This window comes from Zonotrichia leucophrys, chromosome 9 (genome assembly GCF_028769735.1).
Source record: "Zonotrichia leucophrys gambelii isolate GWCS_2022_RI chromosome 9, RI_Zleu_2.0, whole genome shotgun sequence".
Taxonomy (NCBI): domain Eukaryota; kingdom Metazoa; phylum Chordata; class Aves; order Passeriformes; family Passerellidae; genus Zonotrichia; species Zonotrichia leucophrys.
Genome location: NC_088179.1, coordinates 1,363,998 through 1,383,101, shown reverse-complemented (window position 1 = coordinate 1,383,101; position 19,104 = coordinate 1,363,998). Strand labels below are relative to the sequence as shown.

At 46.0% G+C, this 19,104-nt stretch overlaps 1 protein-coding gene across 4 annotated transcripts in view; it reads right to left on the bottom strand.

Annotated features, from left to right (window-relative positions):
- Positions 1-19,104, bottom strand: part of YEATS2 (YEATS domain containing 2) — a 49,146-nt gene that overhangs the window by 11,156 nt on the left and 18,886 nt on the right. For 2 of the 4 annotated variants that reach the window (XM_064720676.1, XM_064720677.1), the window contains 12 exons: positions 15,268-15,371; positions 12,745-12,852; positions 10,555-10,725; positions 9,160-9,418; positions 8,304-8,465; positions 7,287-7,408; positions 6,786-6,941; positions 5,962-6,135; positions 5,090-5,288; positions 2,407-2,538; positions 2,053-2,151; positions 960-1,071 (listed from right to left, as the gene is read on the bottom strand). In XM_064720676.1, coding sequence (XP_064576746.1) covers positions 960-1,071; positions 2,053-2,151; positions 2,407-2,538; positions 5,090-5,288; positions 5,962-6,135; positions 6,786-6,941; positions 7,287-7,408; positions 8,304-8,465; positions 9,160-9,418; positions 10,555-10,725; positions 12,745-12,852; positions 15,268-15,371 — 1,798 coding nt within the window. Of the gene's footprint in view, positions 1-959; positions 1,072-2,052; positions 2,152-2,406; positions 2,539-5,089; positions 5,289-5,961; positions 6,136-6,785; positions 6,942-7,286; positions 7,409-8,303; positions 8,466-9,159; positions 9,419-10,554; positions 10,726-12,744; positions 12,853-15,267; positions 15,372-18,222; positions 18,379-19,104 lie in introns of all 4 variants that reach the window. The other 2 variants (XM_064720674.1, XM_064720675.1) reach the window with 2 other exon arrangements.

Below are 19,104 nucleotides of genomic sequence, written 5' to 3'. Positions count from 1 at the left end.
GCCCTTCCTCTTGCTGAAGTGTCCACATCTGAAGCTGCATTTGTCAGGCTGAAGAAACTCAAGACAGGCTTGGAGAAAATCCCTGCATTATCTCCCAAGCTGCAAGGTTACTTTGGGGGGTAACTAGTGCAGCTGTCCCCATAGGAAACATGGGAAACTGTATTTCTGGGACTCGACGTAACCAGCCATAATTAAACTGGCAGGAATTGTATTTTCCAATAGTTATAACTAATAATTTTCAGTGTGTAGTGACTGAAGATTCATTCCTGTCTCTTACACACACTCTCCACCAGGGCAGTGTCTGCAGGGATACACTGAGATAACAAAACTTTACAAAACACTGCAAGGAATATGCAGAGAAAATTCTGCAGTCTGAGTTCTGGTGAAAAAACACTAACAGGTACTTACAAAAGCACCACAAACAAGGCACTGGATTTCACAGCATCCAGTGATCAAACAGTCATTATTATTTAATTCTAATTCTGAAGCAAAGCAGCCTTCATATTAAGCAATTACACAAGTATAAGAACTTAAGACTTGAGGGTCCAGAAGGTGGACAGCTCTACTTATTCCAGATGTCCCTTTTCAGAGCTGCATTCCACTGGGCAGTGTGACCTCACTAAGGACACACAATGGCAAGGGGACTTATACAAGCAGAGGATGATGAAGGGATTTTAGCAGCTTGTGATTTTAACAAAGCCCCAAACAACTGCAAATCTTCAAATGATTTTTTCCCTTTCATGAACCATGCACACAAATCCATTCACAAATAAAACATTGCAACACTGTCTGAAACAAATGCCACCCAACAGGATTAAGTACAGATACAGCAGTGTATGGGACAGATTTTATAATGTATTTCTAGGTCAAAGTAACACTACTGCACACATCCCTAGAACCATCTCCATTCCCCCAGCACTTCAAAGATCAGAAATCCTTATAGAGAAATGAACAATTACTTGATAACGTAATTCCCAAGTTCAGAGCTCTCTTCTGTTTTAACTGCTGCTTGGCCTTCTTGGGTACCCACAGAACTGCAGTTTTGTCCTGCTGAATCAGGCTCCATCTTAACTTCAAAGAAACAGAACACATTTTAAGACAAAAAGTACAGCCAGCTTGATAAAAGTACCAGACAGCCTTGTGAGACTAAAGGTCTTACATAACATCCCTTCATTTATTGTTTGCATTCTCATTGCTAAGCATGAACAAATCTGACTTTCAGTTTTGCTGAAACAGACCTACCAGAACATGTTCCCCCCACAAATCTCCACATGCTCACATCTCACCCTTGTCAGAAAACCTGCATAATCAATTGCTGCTCTTTTGCATATGACTGCCTGATCTAAACTGAACTGCCTGGCCAACCTGCAAACAAAGAGCTGGATAGAAAGATACAAGTTTTAACAAGAAGCGACATTTCAAAGTGACAACTTTTTTGAAGACACCAATGATTCTGACATGTGAACTTTCCCATGTCTGGGACAAACTCTGGTGAGACACAAGCAGTGAGAGATGTGCCAAACCCAAAACACCAGGCAGTCTGGTCAGGCAGCTGGGATGGAGAGAGACATGACAGCTGTGCCAGGACTGGACTTCAAGTGTGTCAACTCTGCCCCATGCTTTATTCTGGGAAGGATTCTGTGATTGTGCTTCCCCACTGAGAGCACAGGCACACGTGCTGTCTGCAGCTGGTGCTGCTGGAAAGCAACCTCAGTGCACCTGGCTGAGAACAGCAGCATCTGGGGCTGAACACCTGCTGCTCCATGCAGCTCTGCCAATATGGGCTGAAACAATGAGTGTTTAAGGTACTCCTTGTAGCTTTCTAGAACGTTCTCATTTTTCTCCATACTCATCTCTGCTGTGGGATTTGTTGAGGGGGAAGTCACTGTTAAATTCCTAGTCCCCAGGTGTCATTTTAATTTGATTCAAACTCTATTAATAATGGAAATAAAGGAACCCACAGTCATGGAGTCCACTTTAATAGTCAGGCCACTTGCATAAAGCAGCACCAGCTTTTTATACTACTTGTCTTACTAAGAAATCCCTTTTTACCTTTGGCAATGGATGCCGTGGAGGGACTTGGGACAACTGTACTTGCTGCTGTGACTGCTGAAACTGCTGAAACTTTGCTGGCAGAAAGTGACTGCAGCACTGGAGATGAACAGAAAAACAAAAGGGGGAGGGAGACAACAAAGAAGAAAAAAAATCAAAATTCATACACTTTGACAAATGAACATTTTCAGAAGCAACACACTCCTTTTGCAGCACAAAGTTTAGGGGTGAACTCCTTGCTACAATTTCTTCTATCTCTACTTGCATGGACCATGTATGCCAACAGTGACCAAGTGCTACCCTGTGTCAAAGGAGATTTTCAAACACCATCTGTCATCCTCCTCTGCCCTTTACCTTTGTTCATAGGCATGAGTATTGTCTGAACACCTCCAGAAGCTGTGTTTACACCGAGCTGTTTAAGCTGGCTGGGAACTGTCAGAACAGCCTGCTGTGGACTAGACTGATTTGAGTGGATTTTTAGCAACCCTGCAAGAAGAAGGGAAGACAAAATGTTAAATAAAACACACCAGTTAGTTTATCTCCAGCTACTTCTGTCCCTTTCTGCTTGAAGCAGGATGGCATGTAACCTAGCAGTGCCACCCTCTTAACAAGCCACAGTTGGCTGAGCTGTCAGGACGAGTTTGCAGTGACACAAGGATGGCTCGGACGCCGTGGTGCTGCACACTCTTACATGCTGCACAGCACTCTGAGAGTTGTACAGCAAATCTCCTCATTGCCTAAGGATTCTTCAGCAAAAGTTGACGTGAGAAACCTTTCAAGTGAAGCAGGCTCAGCAGAGTAAACCACTCTAGTCAGGGCCGGCCCTTGTGCTGAAGGCTGTGCTAAGGCAGTGAAGTCCAGCTCTGTTGTTGTCACACAGCTGCTCTCAGGAGGTGACCCAGTGCCACTCACACCTCTGCAGCCCAGCTCAGCAGCATCCACTGCACTCAGCAGGGCACAATCCCCCCTGCTCCAGCTATGGGACAAGCCCAAGGCTGCTGTGCAAGGGTGTGACAAAGGAACTCCTGAACTGAGTGTTGTGGTTCTCTGTGCAACGCGCACTGAACACACCCATAGGGATGGAGAATCAGGCTGGGAAGCACATTAAACTGGAGACTGAACTAAATCCCTGATTTCAGCCAAGGCCAAAAGAATGAGCAGAACATTCTGACATTAACAGCATTATCAATGGCAGCACTCAGTTATTTCAGGAGAAATCAGCACGACTCCAAGCTGTGCCACAGTCCCACGGGTGAGGAGGGCTCATCACCTGCCTGCCAGCTCTCTCCTCCACAAGATGGCATCTCCTTGTGGTAACACCCCAAGGCACCACAGCCAGCACTCTAACACTGTGCTTTGGGCCTATGTCCATCCTTTCTACTGGTAAACTGGCTATTTTCCATGTAATTGTATTCAATCTGTACCTAAGTTTTCTTCAGATTGTGGACATTTAACAGGCTTCTATTTTAAAACATTGACAACAATAAACTTCTTAATTTCACCATGACAGTTTTAAAACTATGATTTGTGTGGACATTATTATTAGCGGTAGTAGTGAAACACAGCTGCCTTCCAAGTACTAAACATGCAAGTTCTGGTGAAGATGTCTTGGATTTTTCTTGGTTTTTAAGGATGCCCAGCACTGGTCAGTTGGGCTTTCACCTCCAGGCAAGAAGGTTCACCCAGGGCTACCCATTCCTTTGGGTGGGACACACTGATGTGGCAGGATAGGACAGCAAAGCTGTTAAAAAGGGACCTTTTCAACAAACACTATCAGCCTGGTGGGTGGGAGACACTGCTTGATACAAATCAAGGGCAAGTCTGAAATCCTTCTCAAAAAGTTGCCTTTAAAAACACAAATGTTCAGAATTTTAACAGTTCTGAGTTCTTCTTTGTTATTACATTGAAATAACTGTTTTATATCCACTGCTCTTTCTGAGATTCTTGAAGAAAGAGTTTTACACAATGAAGACAATGCCTTGGGTTATAAAAAATCCCCAAAACAAAATCCAGACAGCATTCTCACATGTAAATGGGAGTTTTAATCTGGAAGCTATTTAGTTTGGCTTATTTCCTCCAAAAACCCACCTGGCTGCTTTCCTTGCAAAGAGAAAAATACTGAATTGCTTCCTGCAGGACTCTGTCAGTCCTGGCAGTCTATGCTGTTTATTTTCAAGCTCTGGGTAAAATATACCCATGAGAAAAGAGAAGTTTAAGTCTGAGTAGAGAGGACACAAGAAGAGCTGCTTCAAAAAGACACTGTCAGATGAGCTCAGTGTCACTTATTTTCTCTTTTCTGTATTTTTACTCTGCTTTCATTTCATAAGAAACCACTTCAAGTGAACAGAACACGCCAGCAGGTAAATTAATCTAAATAAAAATTTCCAATTTTAACTCATAAGTCTCAGACCTGCCCTCCCTGACATGCAAGATGATGGAAATACAATAAAACTAAATAAGGAGAACTCCCCTCCACACAAGGGCATTCCATTTTTATTACCTCATTTTTATGAACTTGAATGATCCGGATCCAGCCTAGTTCACTGTACTTAATGAATTTTGACTTCAAAGGCTTCAGTTCCCTCTAATCAACATCTCTCTCCTTTTCAATCCCAAGAGCAGATGCAAAGCCTCAGAGACAAATTCTGCTCATTCTCTGCATACAGTGGAGTTTCACTTTCACAAACTAATCAAGTCTGCAGTACTGCTGGTATGATAGTGACACATTCTGCTCCTGACAGGCAAAATGCATCTTCTAGTGAAATCCTGGCATGAAAACGAAAATCTCTCTCCACTACCAAAGGGCAATTTCTGCTGTTATTTGTATCAGATACAGTCAATGCCCAAAAGATGCTGAATTATTAGAAATTTCCCTGGCTAAGCCAAAAGTTATGCTAGTAAGTTGTTTTAGAAAGCATGACTTTCACACACTCACAGACACAGGTGACTAAATTCTTCCATTTACAGTGAAGACATGTACAGAACTCACACCTGGATTCTACCTTTCTCTGGGAAAGGTGTGAAGGGAGTTTAATACCTGATACTGTAGCTTTTCCTGTCACAGGTGTTGCTGCAGTCATCAGGGAAGCAACACTTACAACGCTGGAGCTCGCAGATTTATTCACTGCTGATGAAGTTGGCTGGCTCTGGCTCACACAGATCTGGTGCTGCTGCCCAGGTGCCTTTGCTGCAGGAGCCCCAGCAGATGATGAACTGGAAGCTGCATTATCTGTTTGCTGCAGAGGCAAGTAAGAGACAGAGAGAAGCAAATAAAAGGCAGTAAGAGGCAGAGAGGGATAACAAATCCCTTTTCATGTCACAGGTGATTTAAAAATAAGCCAGAACATGGTAATATAATAGAAGTAGCAAACCCAAATTTTTATCTATCAATTGATAGGAAGCAAGAGATTCTAGAGCTCATAGCCAAAAGCCCCCAGATAATGATGGCACATGGAGAATGGAGGCTGTGGCAGCATGGCATCAACTCTCCAGAGCCATTTGGGAAGCACAGATTAGGGCTTATAGCAATAAACAGGCTCAGAGTGAACTCCACACTCTACACTGGGCTGCCTCCTCCCCTCTCCACGCAGCTCCCCTCCATGTGGGCAGCCTGCATCACCTGGATCCATGGCTGCAGCCACTCACAAGGGCATTCCCTTTAGGAATGGAAACGTTCTGTGTGTGTGCCAGAGCAGCTCCCTGCCAGGCTGCAGTGCCACAGCTGCCCTGGGTGCAGGGCAGTGCCAGCTCCTGTGCCTCCAGCAGCATCCACAGGCTGCTCAGAGCCCTGGTACAGGAACAGCAGCCCCAGCAGCAAGCTGAGAGCACCTCCAGGGGAGAAAAGGACAAATCCTTCCTGGGGCTGTCATGGCAGGAATGCATTCCAGAACTGGCAGTGCTGTGCCTCACCTGGGCCACCCCATTGGAGGGCAGGGCCACGGCAGGAGCAGCAGCTGTGGTGATGACACCTCCTGACACCCTCAGCACAGTGGTGCCAGGCTTGGAGAGCTGGGATGAGGCAGGCACTGATTTTATGGAGCCATCTGATATTTTCACCAGGGATGTCTGTCCAGTGGATGTAGCCTTTGAGAAAGAATGCAGCAGAAGGAAAACAGAATATTAGTTAGGGTTTTAAATTATTTAAAAAACCCAAATCAAATCAGAAGAACATCATCAAAACAATCAAGAGTAAATGCTTTTTATATTATCAGAAAATATTTTCAAAACACTTTTGCTGGAACAAAATCACCTCAGAAATCAATTTTGAAAGTGTTGACTTTGCAAATATATGTCTACCAATCTTGAATTTTGGATAATCAACTGCAAGTACCCTTAGGGCATCTGAATTTCAGAGACTACTTGGTACTTTTTAAAAGAAGGATCTCTGAGAGGCACCAAACTCAAAGATTTTTAACTACACTTTTGCACCTGACTCTCTTCACTTTTCCAATTCCATTTCACTAACAATCCCAGAGCCCACTGACAAAGCAGCAACCCCAAGCTCACACAGATTGCAAGCTGACTCCCCCTGAGAAGAGAAAGCTGGAAATGTGTAGTCTGAAGAAAACAAGCCTTTGTGTGCTTTCCTCATCGTGGTACAGCCAGCACCACAACTGTACAAACCCCACATCAAACCAACTATGAAAGGAAATGCTCTCAATAATGCGTGGCTGTGGTTCCTGTACTTTATCTGACAAAACCAGTAAGAGAGAAATACATCAGCTGCACATTACCTGTGTAAACAGAGCTGTTTTCTGTCCAGTTATCACTTTTAGGGCTTGTCCTTGTGTGGAAGATGCTCCAACTCCCACACTGCCCTGAACAACTGATGCTGGAGTCAGCTGCTTCCCAGAGCCCTGGGGTGAAGGCTGCCCAACCAGAAAGGTGCCCTGCTCCAGAAAGGAATCAGGAGGTCAGCACTTTGAAACACAGTTATGAGTCAACAGAAATTCAGGAGTGTCAGATAAAAGTAGGAGTAGCACATAAAAGCTAAGGGTAACAGATAAATCTTGTGGCTATAACGTAGCCACAACAACATTTCATCTTCTGAAACAAGGCATTGCTAACTACAGTGGATGGCCCTGCACTGAGAGCTGGGTGCAGCCTTCTTGCTGCAGAACACCTTGTGATGGAAGCAGAGCAGGAGAAAAGGCAAGATCCAGACACCACAGTCCCAGGACATCACCAAACACCCCTGAAATGCCAATGTGCTTCCACTGAGCTGTGCCACTGACCTGGGGTGTCTGCTTCAGGATGTAGGATGTGTAGGTGAGGTGCTGTGACAAGTTACTGCTTGTGCTTTGGGTTCCTCCTCCTCCTCCTCCTCCACTATTTGCAGAAGAACCAGACTGAAGATCTGTAACCAGAGGACAAGACTTGACCCTCTGGTAATCAGACAGTGCCAGCTGCCAAAGCATCCCTGTATATACAAGAATTTGAGGACTTTGCCAGACATTTGGTGCCACGTGTTTGCAGTCAAGTAATGTCATTATTCAACAGAGTTCAGCTGTGCTGCTGTGCTCTCTTACAGCTCAGCTAATGCCACAAACAAGAGGAGCTGTTGGGGAGATAAGCAGGCCTGGTGGACAAGCAAAGCTCATTTCAGGCTGTTTTGAACTTTCTATAAAATGAAAATGCTGTCCAAAAAAAGAACAATCTTTTCATCACTTTTTGCAGGTTATGGATGTGCAGCAAAAGCTCTGGAAACACTGAATCTCACTGGTTTCTTATTTTAATTTCACTGGCTGTCAATGCAATTTTGTTAACATAATAACAGATCATGGATACCAAGCAGTGGAAATTTGCAGTGACACTTTGATATTGCTCTGTCTCCAGAAGGAACAGCCAACAGTGACTTTTTGCAGTCTCTCATCAGGAAACAAGGGTAAAAAAAATACTCATGGCTCTGTCATAAGCATCACAAGTATCTGATCTTCCCTGGTGCCAATGACCTTATCAAAGTTGGACTGCCCCAGCTGCAGGTATTACCCTGGAGTTCATTCACAGGCCTATTAACCAAAAAACCATTTCTGCATTGAGAGCACAGCATGAAGAGCAGTTTCACTGAGAACAAAAGCCACTTGTGAGATCTCAGCCTTAAAAAGCACCACACATGAGTTGCTGTGAACAAAGGAACCCTATCCCACTACTGATTTCCACAGCACCAGGATGCTTTCTACCAAAAATGCCCAACATATTAATTATGCAGTGATTACATTATTTAACTCATTAGATTTCCCTGCAAGACTAACTAGCATTATTTGTGGCTCTCAGTATGGCTCCTTGGGGTATCAGCAGCAGTTTTCCTTTCCCAGAAGGGTTCTTGCTGTTGGTGGTGAGGTACAGCTTGGTGCCTGGTGGTAAGTTTGCCAAGTTTGCCAGGTTGGTGGCTGGTAACTGCAGCGTAGCCATCACTAGAAAGAGAAAATGAACAGGAATAAACCAGCTGCTTGCAGAAAGTACTCAGTGACATGCAACCAGCCCTCAGTAATCCCTGCTTAGCTGCTCTAACTGCAGATTAACTCCACCAGCAATGCACAGACACTTTTGTTAATAGGTCTGGAAAACACCTCGCTGTGTGCAGTCCCACTTGTGGCTGCAGGCCAAAGCAGCACAGCTGTGGGGTCTGCAGCCTTCCTGGGACCACACAGCAGCTTCCAACAGCCCAGAGATCAGCCTGGGCTCAGCACATGCACACAGGGGCTTCTGCCCATGCTCCTGGACCTGTAAGCACTGGGGAAGATGTGGGGATGAAACAGGGACACTTTGGCTCTGGCTGGCTGGATTCATGGGAAAAGAACCATAATGCCAGGCCAAAATGTGAGACCTGGCTCTATGAAAGTCTGCAAGGTCTCCTGCACATTCCCCAGCGTTCCCATCTGGTCTCCACTTCCAGAACACTGCATGTTTTAAAGCACTTGTGCTCCCTCTTCCCCCTTACAGATAATGAATGAACATTTTCTTTATTATTCATCTCAGCCTGAATTTTCCTACAGAGCTCTCTAGTCACTTCCAGGTTTTTCAATCACACACAATTCAGTTATTTGTAGCTGAATACATCATTCTAGACCCATCACCAGCCATTAACAAGGTACAAAACCACTCTACCTGAGCCTTGAGATGTACTTTTCAGAGTCCCTGTGGAAGAAACTTGTGCCTTGGTTATGGTCTGCACAGGCTGAGCCACAATTGTCCCTCCACCTCCACTGACGATGGCTTTGGCTACACCTTGAGTCACAACCTGCTTGGAGCCAACAGCCTTGGCCACTGAGGAGCTGGACTTGGCCACGAGGATCTGACCCCCACTGATGGCCACAGCTTGTTTCACTGTGGACTGCAGCGTGGAACCAACGGGGACACCAACAACCTGCAACAGACAGGGATGGATGGCATGGCATGGCATGGGGCCCTGCTGGCCACAGCACCCTGGCAACCTGGCTGGCACAGCACCCCCATCACCTCCAGACATTTCAGGACGTGCCTGGTCATGAACAGAAGCTCTTCACTCAGAACAAAATTAAATGGGCAAGAGGCCAATCCCAAGTAAAACGATAAACTGTTAAACCCAGCCAGGATCTCAGCACACCCACTGAAGATTAAGTTCATTCAAATCACAGGGCAATTCCTTTATTTCTGATTTATAAGCAATGGCTTAATTCCAGCTGAGGATAAAGCTTGCCTTGGTGAATTAAAGAGATGTAGAAATTCTGTTTCAACACATCCATGGGAACAGGTTCCTTGGGAAAACTACAGTCTCAAAGCAGAACCCACAAAGTGCTTCAATTTTATGTGTTAATGGTAACTGCAGTGGAACGTGAGTTTTTGCATACCTGCTCAAACAGGCAAGAAAGGCAGCAAAAAGAACAAGGAAATGTTGCAAATAAAAAAAAAAAGTATTTACTCATGCAAACGTGAAAGTTCTGTATGTTATCTCTAGTGCCTGGCACGTCATTTGACTCTGTCCACAATGGAAAGAGGCAAGAATGGAGACAATTTCTGACACATCTGTCATCCTGTCACTGCACTGTGCCTTCTCAGAAGCTGTGTCACTCCTGGCAAAGCAGGACTGCATTGGCACGACTCCTACAGTAAAATGATCCAGTTGTCACTCAAACAGGACTGCTTTCACCTATTCTTACTCTGCTCAGCCTCCACCTCACTCCCTGTTTGTGCTGTTCTCTTATGCCGCAGGCCTGCACTCGTAGGAAAGAATTCACCTTCTCTTATGGAAAGGCCTGGATGAGTTTCAGCAAGAGCAAAAAGCACCTGCACCCCACTGCTGCAATGGCTGGGACAGAAGTGGGTGAAGTCCCTGTGCACAATAAAATGTAACAAACAGCGCCTGCTCAGCCTGCTCCCCTCCCAGGCACTGCAGGGAAGCAAGACAGGAGGCACTGCACCCAGAACCAGCCACCCGGAGCGAGGCACCCCTGGGGAGGCACCAAGGGCTGCAGGAACGCACAGACAGCTGCCAGCACCCCAGAGATGCCCAGGAGCCCTTACCTTGGACTGCACTGTCCCCTCAGCGCTGCTCACCACGGGTTTCTGGGGGGACAGGGCCAGCATGTGGCTGCCCTTGACGGTGACGTACTGCTGCAGCGAGGGCTGCGCCGCGCCCGCCGCCGGCACCGCCGCCTGCTGCGGCAGCTCCCCGGGCTCCTGCTTGATGATCACCTGGGCAGGGACACACAGTCACAGCACAGCAAACACCCCGGTGCCTCAGCATTGCAGCTTTTATCATTTCAGATCCTGCACTGCATCACTGCATCACTCCAAACTGCACACAGAGCTCACATTTGGTCAGACACAACAATCCCTCTGGGCCTGGGAACCAAGGACACCCCACAGCCTCAGGACTCAAAAAGCACAAACAAAAGTGAATTGGGGAAACAAACTGGGGAGTAAATGACTTCATTAGCTGAAGCTGTAATTGGAGGATTAATTCCTGATATGTAAATGGACCAAACTTAAATAGTCTGAAAAACTGGTGCCCATTGTCCAGCTTGGGTGTAGCCTCTGGGAGGCTGTGGCTGCCCAAGGTGAACCTGTTTGAGGCCTTTAATAAACCCCCACTTTATTCTCTGGATCTTGTCCAGCCTCTGCTCTAGGGAGCCACTCCAAGGCATCTCCTTTGCGGGAACTCAGCACATCACCCCTGATGTCCAGAGTTGCCGAGATAACCCTTGGGGGGCTTGGAAATCCTGGAATGCTGCCAGAAGTGCTTGGTGGTTGGATTTTGACCCTGCACAGGATGTGCCACCTGTATGAGGACAAGAGGATCACCTGGGGATAAGTGGTGAAGGAATTGATTATTTACAGGGTGAAAACTCAGGTTTTGGGATTTTGGTACAGTGGGGTTTTTAGGAGACAAGATGGAGGAATTAGGGTGTGTCTTGTCCTTTTCCTCTTCTTCTTGTCATCCATCTTTGGGATTGGTTCACATTAAATGTGCACTTGTTAATAAGGGTAAAAGGTATTGGGAGGTAAAGGTAAATATCTTATACGTAGTTTTTAGTATAAAAGTGGACAACCGCCCAGTGGGAGGTCAGTGTGCCCATGGCTGTCCTGCTGGGCAGACCTCTGTCAGGCTGGGAGACAACTTTGTAGATAAGAAATAATAAACAATATTGAAGACCGAAAAATCTGAAGAGTGCACCTCACCGGGCAGAGACAACAGGCCGAGAACTCCTTCAGCCACTGAGGATCGTGTGGAGCAGCCTGTGAGCAGGGAAGGGCAGGCACACCCTGAGCTCACACATGGGGCTCACCACCACAGGGACTAACCCAGCTCCAGGTGAGGGCTGCTCCCACACTGCAGTGGGGTGCTGGGACAAACTGACACAGTGACAAAGCAGTCCCCATTTTAGAGGTGGGCATGGAAATTAGAGAGTCACAGCAACTGCTGGTAGTGTTACAAGTACCACTCATCGTGGTAAGGGACTTTTTACAAAAAGTAAAAAAACCTGAGTTCTTCAGGTGCTACATTCCACACAGAGCCACGACACTTGAAAGTTTCAAATTCATGTTCTGAACCTGTTTTTTATTTCTGTCCTGGAATGTTACAACCAATAGCTATAGACACTGTAAATGATTACAGCTCACATACACACATTCCCTTGTGTGTATGTTTTATGTTTCCCCTACATCTAACCTTTAAGTGCAGTGACATTAAAAAGCCTCTTTGGGATTTTTATCCCCTATTAGATTGTTGTAGGCACTGTAACTGGTAAGAAGCATTCTTTCACCTTTTACTTGTACCACCTAACATTGACAGAAAGATTTTATATTCCATGTGGTAGTATTTAAGGAAACACAGCCAGAAGCAGCAACATCTGAGATTCACAAACCACTGTTATAATTTTTTAAGAAGCTCCTGACAGATCTATTGCAGTTTACTTCTACTGCATCCCATTAAAAATAAGCTTTCAAGATGTCACCCTGAACACAACAGTTATTCAAAAAAGAAACTCAGAAAGGACAGAAGAGGTGATAAAAGGCAAGATCCCAGGTACAGCAGAGCCCCAGGGAAAGAAAAGAAAACAAGACACATTTTTGAGAGATGCTACAGAGCTCTGAGCAGCAAGATACATCTTCCAGCAAGAGTTTTCCAGCACTGAAGTTCCAGGGTTTGTGGCACAAATGGCACTGCTGGGCTGCCTGACCCAGCACAAAGGAAGAAGGAAGGAAGGATACCTTTGTAAAAGCTCCCAGCCCTCCAGTGACTGACTTGGGGCTTTGCACCTTGGAGTGGCTCCCAATGGGACACAGGGGGGGCATGGTGGCAAAAAGAGAATCCTCCTGCTGCAAATGAAAGACATGGTGCAAAAATCAGTGATATGTTCAATAAGAGAAATAAAACAATTTGCTAATAAAGGGCAGCATGGACCATCTGGGCAGGCCAAATTACTTGAGCAAATAGGACATTTCCAAAAATCAGTCAACACTTGAGTAAAAGGAGTCTTAATACAACCCAAAAAGCAGATTTGAGTTGGCAAGTTACATCTCCAACAGCAGTAACTGTTTCTTACCATGTCATACACAGGCAAAAATATTGACTCATGTTCTCTGATCAATTTTTAATATAAAAGCATTTCACTTAAAATTCAAATAGGCTGTGGGGACATCTTATCAATGCATACAAACACCTGCTAGGAAGGTGTAATAAAGGTCAAGCCAGAAAACACTCCAGGCAAGGACAGAGTCCATGGGCACAAACTGAAATACAGGAAATGATAAGGAAAACCCTGTTGTTGTTGATTGTGACCAAACAGAGTAACAGGTTGGTCAGAGAGGCTGGGGACTCTTCAGCCTTGAAGATACTCAAAACCCAACTGGACAGACTCCCAAGGAACCTGCTCTATTTGGCCCTGCTTTGAGCAGGAGTGGTTGATCTCCAGAGGTCTCTGCCAGCCTCAATCATTTTGTGATTTTATACACAATCTCTGAGAGAGGAGACAGTGTAAGGAGAAACAAGGGGAAAATTCTTCTCTCAGAGGAGTTCATGCTCTCCTCCAACTGCAACAATGCAGTGGCACACAACCCTTACAGACAGAACTCACCATTTGGCAGAAACAACAAACATTAAGTAAAATACTATTTTGTCATCTGCACCTGGCACTTCTGAGGTCAGCAGAGGCAAGTGCATTTAAGGGAGTTTGTTACAGTGCAATTGCTCTCTTTTACAGTCAGTGTGAACCCCAAAGGCACGGTTTCACAATCACTTGGCCCATCCTTGGATGGACCATGAGCAGAAATCAGGCCCTGCAACTCCTGGCATCCTCTGGCACTGACACACATGGCTGCAAACATCAGTTTTCCACAGGCTGGCTGCTCTGGTCAGCACACAGCTGCTGGCAAATGGGAGGTGTGAGGACAAGGCCAGAGGCACAGTCTGTCCTCTCCACTGCAGCTGCATTGGAGACTGGCTGCAGAAACACAGCCTGAAGTCATTAAAATAAATACAGAAAACCAGCATACAGTGAAAACATGAGAAGTGGTGAGTTATACACAACCTGTATAATATCTCACTGAACTATCAGGCACACTCTTCTCTTTAAAGAAACCCTAAAATAACAGCTTTTCTACCAACCAGAAGACATAAATCGAATAACATTTCTGTTTACAGAAGTATGACTTCTGTGGGTTTTTAAAAATATCTTCAGTTGCCCTGGAAATATGGAATTCAGCTGTTACTAAAGATGTGCCTACTTTAACTCATTGAAAACTTTTCAGAAAAAACTGCCCCAAATCAGTGAAAAATAAAGAAAAATGAACTATTTTCACATAGTTAAGTGAAATCCATCTAGCACACAGGTTTTTAAAATGTGACTGCCAGCTGTACAACTGACACTGAAAATGCCCCTCCAAACAAACAGCTTCAGACCAGTGTGCTACAGCATTCCCCAGCACACACAGGAAGCATCTCTGCTCCAAATATGAAGTGATTTGCTCCCTGCAGGCTGACTGGCAAGCCTTGTCCTCTGTTAAAGCATCTCCTGCTTTAAGATGAGCCTTGGAGACAGGGAGTGCTGCTGCTTCCAGAGCACACCCACCAGCTGCTGCAGAGCCGGGCTGACACCACTTCCCTGCCAGAAATATCATCCCTAGCACAAGATCAGGGGAAGATTTCATGTGAGACAGTTCAGCTCTGTACCTTTTGGGCTTTGCAGATCAGAAGCATGAACCGTATTTATTGCTGTTTGTTTACACATCCAAATGTTACTCCACTGTTTACACAAACATTTTCCTAAATCCAGACAGTTGTAAAACCACTACATGAGTTATTTTCAGGCTGCTTGGAACAGCTGCTGTACAAAAATAATGAACAGAGTGAATGTTTTGAGGTAGGCATCTCTGGTTTGATCATGCTCTGTGACTAACAAAGTGAAGAAGATCAAAAGATCAAAGGCAGCTACAGAAGAGCTTTTTTTGAAAGATAAAACGTTTGGGGAACTATGCCCTCCATGGATCTCCTTGCAGAGAAGCAGAAGTGCCTTTCACAGATATGCAGGCAAGCCTAGTTAGAGCTGCATGAAGTGACAACCATCTTGTATAACCACCATGTTCTCCTCTGGCTCCATCTGTTACACAGTAACCCTTCACAGGAAATGACAACCCAAGAACCTGCCTGAGGTGCAGAATTTTTAATGCTAAAAAGTGCAATTTAATAGAAAGCTGGGCTGTAAAAGGGAAGTGCACAGCTAATAAGAACATTACCTTGACAGCTGAGGTGCCAAAGCTGCTGCCATGGGTCTTTGCCACAGGAGATGCAGTTCCATGGGAGGCCTGACAGACACTGCTCAGTTTGCTGGTGGGGCTCCCTGGGGGCAGGAGACAAAGCAGATGCTGGGTGAGGGCTGGGAGCAGGGCCCCTGCACACATGAAACCTCCTCTAACAAGAACAGGGCACTGCATTTCATCTGCATTCTGCATCAGGTACACCAGCAGGAGCCACCATGGGCACAAACCAGATCCAGCACTGAATTTCCACCTGAGGAACCAGGCCCAGAGAAGGTGCTGTGCACCCACTGCTCTGTGTGCTGCCAGCAGGTGGTCAGGAGCCTTCCTGCCTGGCTGAGGATGTCAGCTCTGGTGCAAGCATGAAATCAGCACAGGAGCAAAGTCCTCTGCTGCCCAGGAACCCCTGAACCCACACCAGCTTTGGGCACTGGCATGGAGGAAGGCTTGGAGAGAGAAGGGAAAGAAAGGCCACAAAAGGAGTGAGACAAAGTGAGGAGTAACAAGAGCAAAGGACAGAGTGAGAAAGGTAAAGGCAGAAACAGAAACAAGGGGTGAAGGCACAGAGTCACCCGTGGCAGATGCTCCTGCAAAAGCATCAGACTGACAGATGTGCCACAGCATCCCCTGGCCCCAGGATGGATGGGGGTCCAGGGGTAAACTCACCCTGCATTATCAGAGTGTGCACAAGAGTGCTCTCAGCAGCCTGGGACTGCTGCTCCTGGGCTGCTTTGGCAGTTTTGGTTGTTCAAGAGACACCAAAGCCACGAATTACACACATGAAAGCAAAAACCAGTGTCTCATACAGCTGTACTACAACTCACCCTTGAGTTACAAGTAAATGAGCAGACATTTCTGAGAGGAAGGCCTTTGGGAAGGCTGGTTTCCACAGAGCATGAAGATGTTAAACACAATCTGCAGCCTTATCAAAAGTTCCCCAGTGACTTTTTCTATAATACACATCATGCTCAGTCCAGCCTGGCTGCTGCTGCCAAGCAGTTCCACAGACCCTGCTGCAGCCTCCCCCAGGGTCTGCTGATGGGGATCTCACAGCAAAGCTGTTTGGGGAGGGGAGGGCATCACCCTTCTGCTCTGCACTGATGTGCTCTGACTGGTGCAGGACACAGGGGAGGCACAGCCGTGCAGGGAGAGGCAGCAACAAACTCTGCCAGGCCCCTCTGCACACCTGCACTGTGGTGGGAAACTGGAACTTTACCAATGCAGCTTTAACAGGAACTACACTGTAACAATAACTGCAGCTTTAACAATAACTGCACTTTAACAGTACCTGCAGCTTTAACAGTGACTGCAGCTTTAACAGTGACTGCAGCTTTAACAGGAACTGCAGCTTTAACAGGAACTGCAGCTTTAACAGGAACTGCAGCTTTAACAGGAACGGCAGCTTTAACAATAACTGCAGCCTGAACAGGAACTACACTGTAACAATAACTGCAGCTTTAACAATAACTGCAGCTTTAACAGTAACTGCAGCTTTAACAATAACTACAGCTTTAACAATAACTGCACTGTAACAATAACTACAGCTTTAACAATAACTGCACTTACAGGAAACTGCAGCTTAACAGTAACTGCAGCTTTAACAACTGCAGTTTTAACAGTAACTGCAGCTTTAACAGTACCTGCAGCTTTAACAGGAACTACACTGTAACAATAACTGCAGCTTTAACAGCAACTGCACTTTAACAATAACTGCACTTTAACAATAACTGCACTTTAACAATAACTGCACTTTAACAGGAACTGCAGCTTGAACAGGAACTGCACTAACACTTGGACATCCCAACATTCTGCTGCATCTGCACATCCTGTCCTCCACGTACAAACCTCTATTAGAACCCAAAGGTTACCCAAACCATGATAAAACACTTAGGCAGAGGAGACAGTCAGGCTGGAGGTGAAGAAACAGAAAATAAGAGGTAGAAATCCCCCAACCAATCAAAAAAAACCCCAATTAATCAAACCCTATCGGTGAAACAGCATCAGTGTTACCAAGAAAGCCCAAAACATACTTAAAAATTTTCAGATACAGCTAGACAATTCCTACCAATGACCCTACCAACTCCCTCTGTGATGAAGTTAAAATGAACATGACAGCTGTGTTCCCTCAGATAAAGGGAAGAAGCAACAGTAAAAAGAATTATTGTGTTTTCCAACCATGCCCAGCAAATGGTTTGTGTTCCGTGGATGCTGCACTCCCTCACTTGGCCCTGGGCATGCTGCTGAGATGCTGGGAAGCACACACATACACAAACAAGTGTGTTCTAAAATAGACAGCAGTGCTTGGCCATTTATCACAACAATAAATGACTTCTGACTGACTCCTCTATCCATCACCTGTGTCCTGCACTTCAGCCCTCCCTGTGACCCCAGGCTTTTGTCACCACTGAGGGAATCCAGTAAAGAGGAATCCAAACCAGCTGGAATTAGACCAGGCAGAAGCTGAGAGCAGTAACAAAATCCAGCATGGCTGTTCTGGTAACCAGAATCTCTGCATTTTACCACATCTGGGCCCCACACTGTGACCTAAGACTGCTCTGCCAGTCCCTGTGACCTCTCCAAGCTCTTTGTCACATCCACTCCAGCACTGTCACCCAAACCCTGTGCACTCTTTGTGTCTAAAGCTGTGCACCACAGTCTACATCACTCCTTCCCTTGTTACCTGAAAAGAACAGGCTCTCTTTGAGGTGTCTGTGAGTTGAGTTTGGCTTCACTCTGTGCTGTTTCCTATAGGAAACAATGCTCAAGTCTGAGATCCCCTCAGCCACACACACAAACCAACACCTTCCCCTTTCTCTGCTGAGCACTTGCCATCTGCACAAACTCAAACACTGCGGTTGCACTGATCATTCTGAAGGGAGAACAAACCTGAACAGGTGAGACTAAGCCACTGCCTTCTGAGGTCACACTACACACCTGTGCTTGTGGCTGCTGCTCCAACTTGTCCAGGCTTGTCCACAATAAGATAGGGGTTATTGAGGACTGAGCTGGCAGAGCCTTGCTTCATGTGCACCGGAGTGGACGTTGGGGTGCGAGGCAGCGGAGATGGACTAGGGGTCGATATTGGAGAACCTTAAGAAAAAAAGTCCAATGCTTCTAGCTTGTGAATGTTGTCAGAACACAGAAACATGGCAATTGTAGTGCTTTGGAAAATGGATTAGAATAGGAGAGGTTTTTTGAGGGTGTATTTTTCAGCCTGAGTGAGGTCCCAGGACTTGGAGAAGGAAAGAGGAGACAGAAGAAAGGAGAAGGCACATAAAGCACGATGGCTCATGGCCACCCTGGACATGCTCTGCCTACCAGCACAAGCAGGGCTCACAGGGAACCTGAGGAGCCCTCTGCTCCAGCCCTGAATCCTGAGGGATATTACCCACATCATTCTCACTGCCAAGACAGGGCACCCAAGGAGATGGAGAAACAGAGCTGGGCTGTGCTGCCCTTGTGCAGCCCCAGGTACAGGCACTGAAGGGAGGGAACCAAAGAGTTCCCCTAAAAAAGCTGTGTGGAACAGCCCCAGGCAGCAGGAACACCCTGGTCCCTCCACTGCTCTCACTACAGCAGGAACCCTGGAAATCAATCTGTAAAATGGGCAGCTGCTGGGTAACATGGCCAGGAGACAGAGAAACTAGAGAAGAAAAAAGCTGCATGAAGAGGTGAACAAGAAATTCAGACAACAGGACTGGCGAGGAAGTGATCAGAGAAAAGAGACAGCAGCAAACACCAAGCTTCCCCTGTCTTTTAATCTACTTTCCTGGCAGTTATTGACAGTTAAAACAGAACATAAATGTCATCAAATAA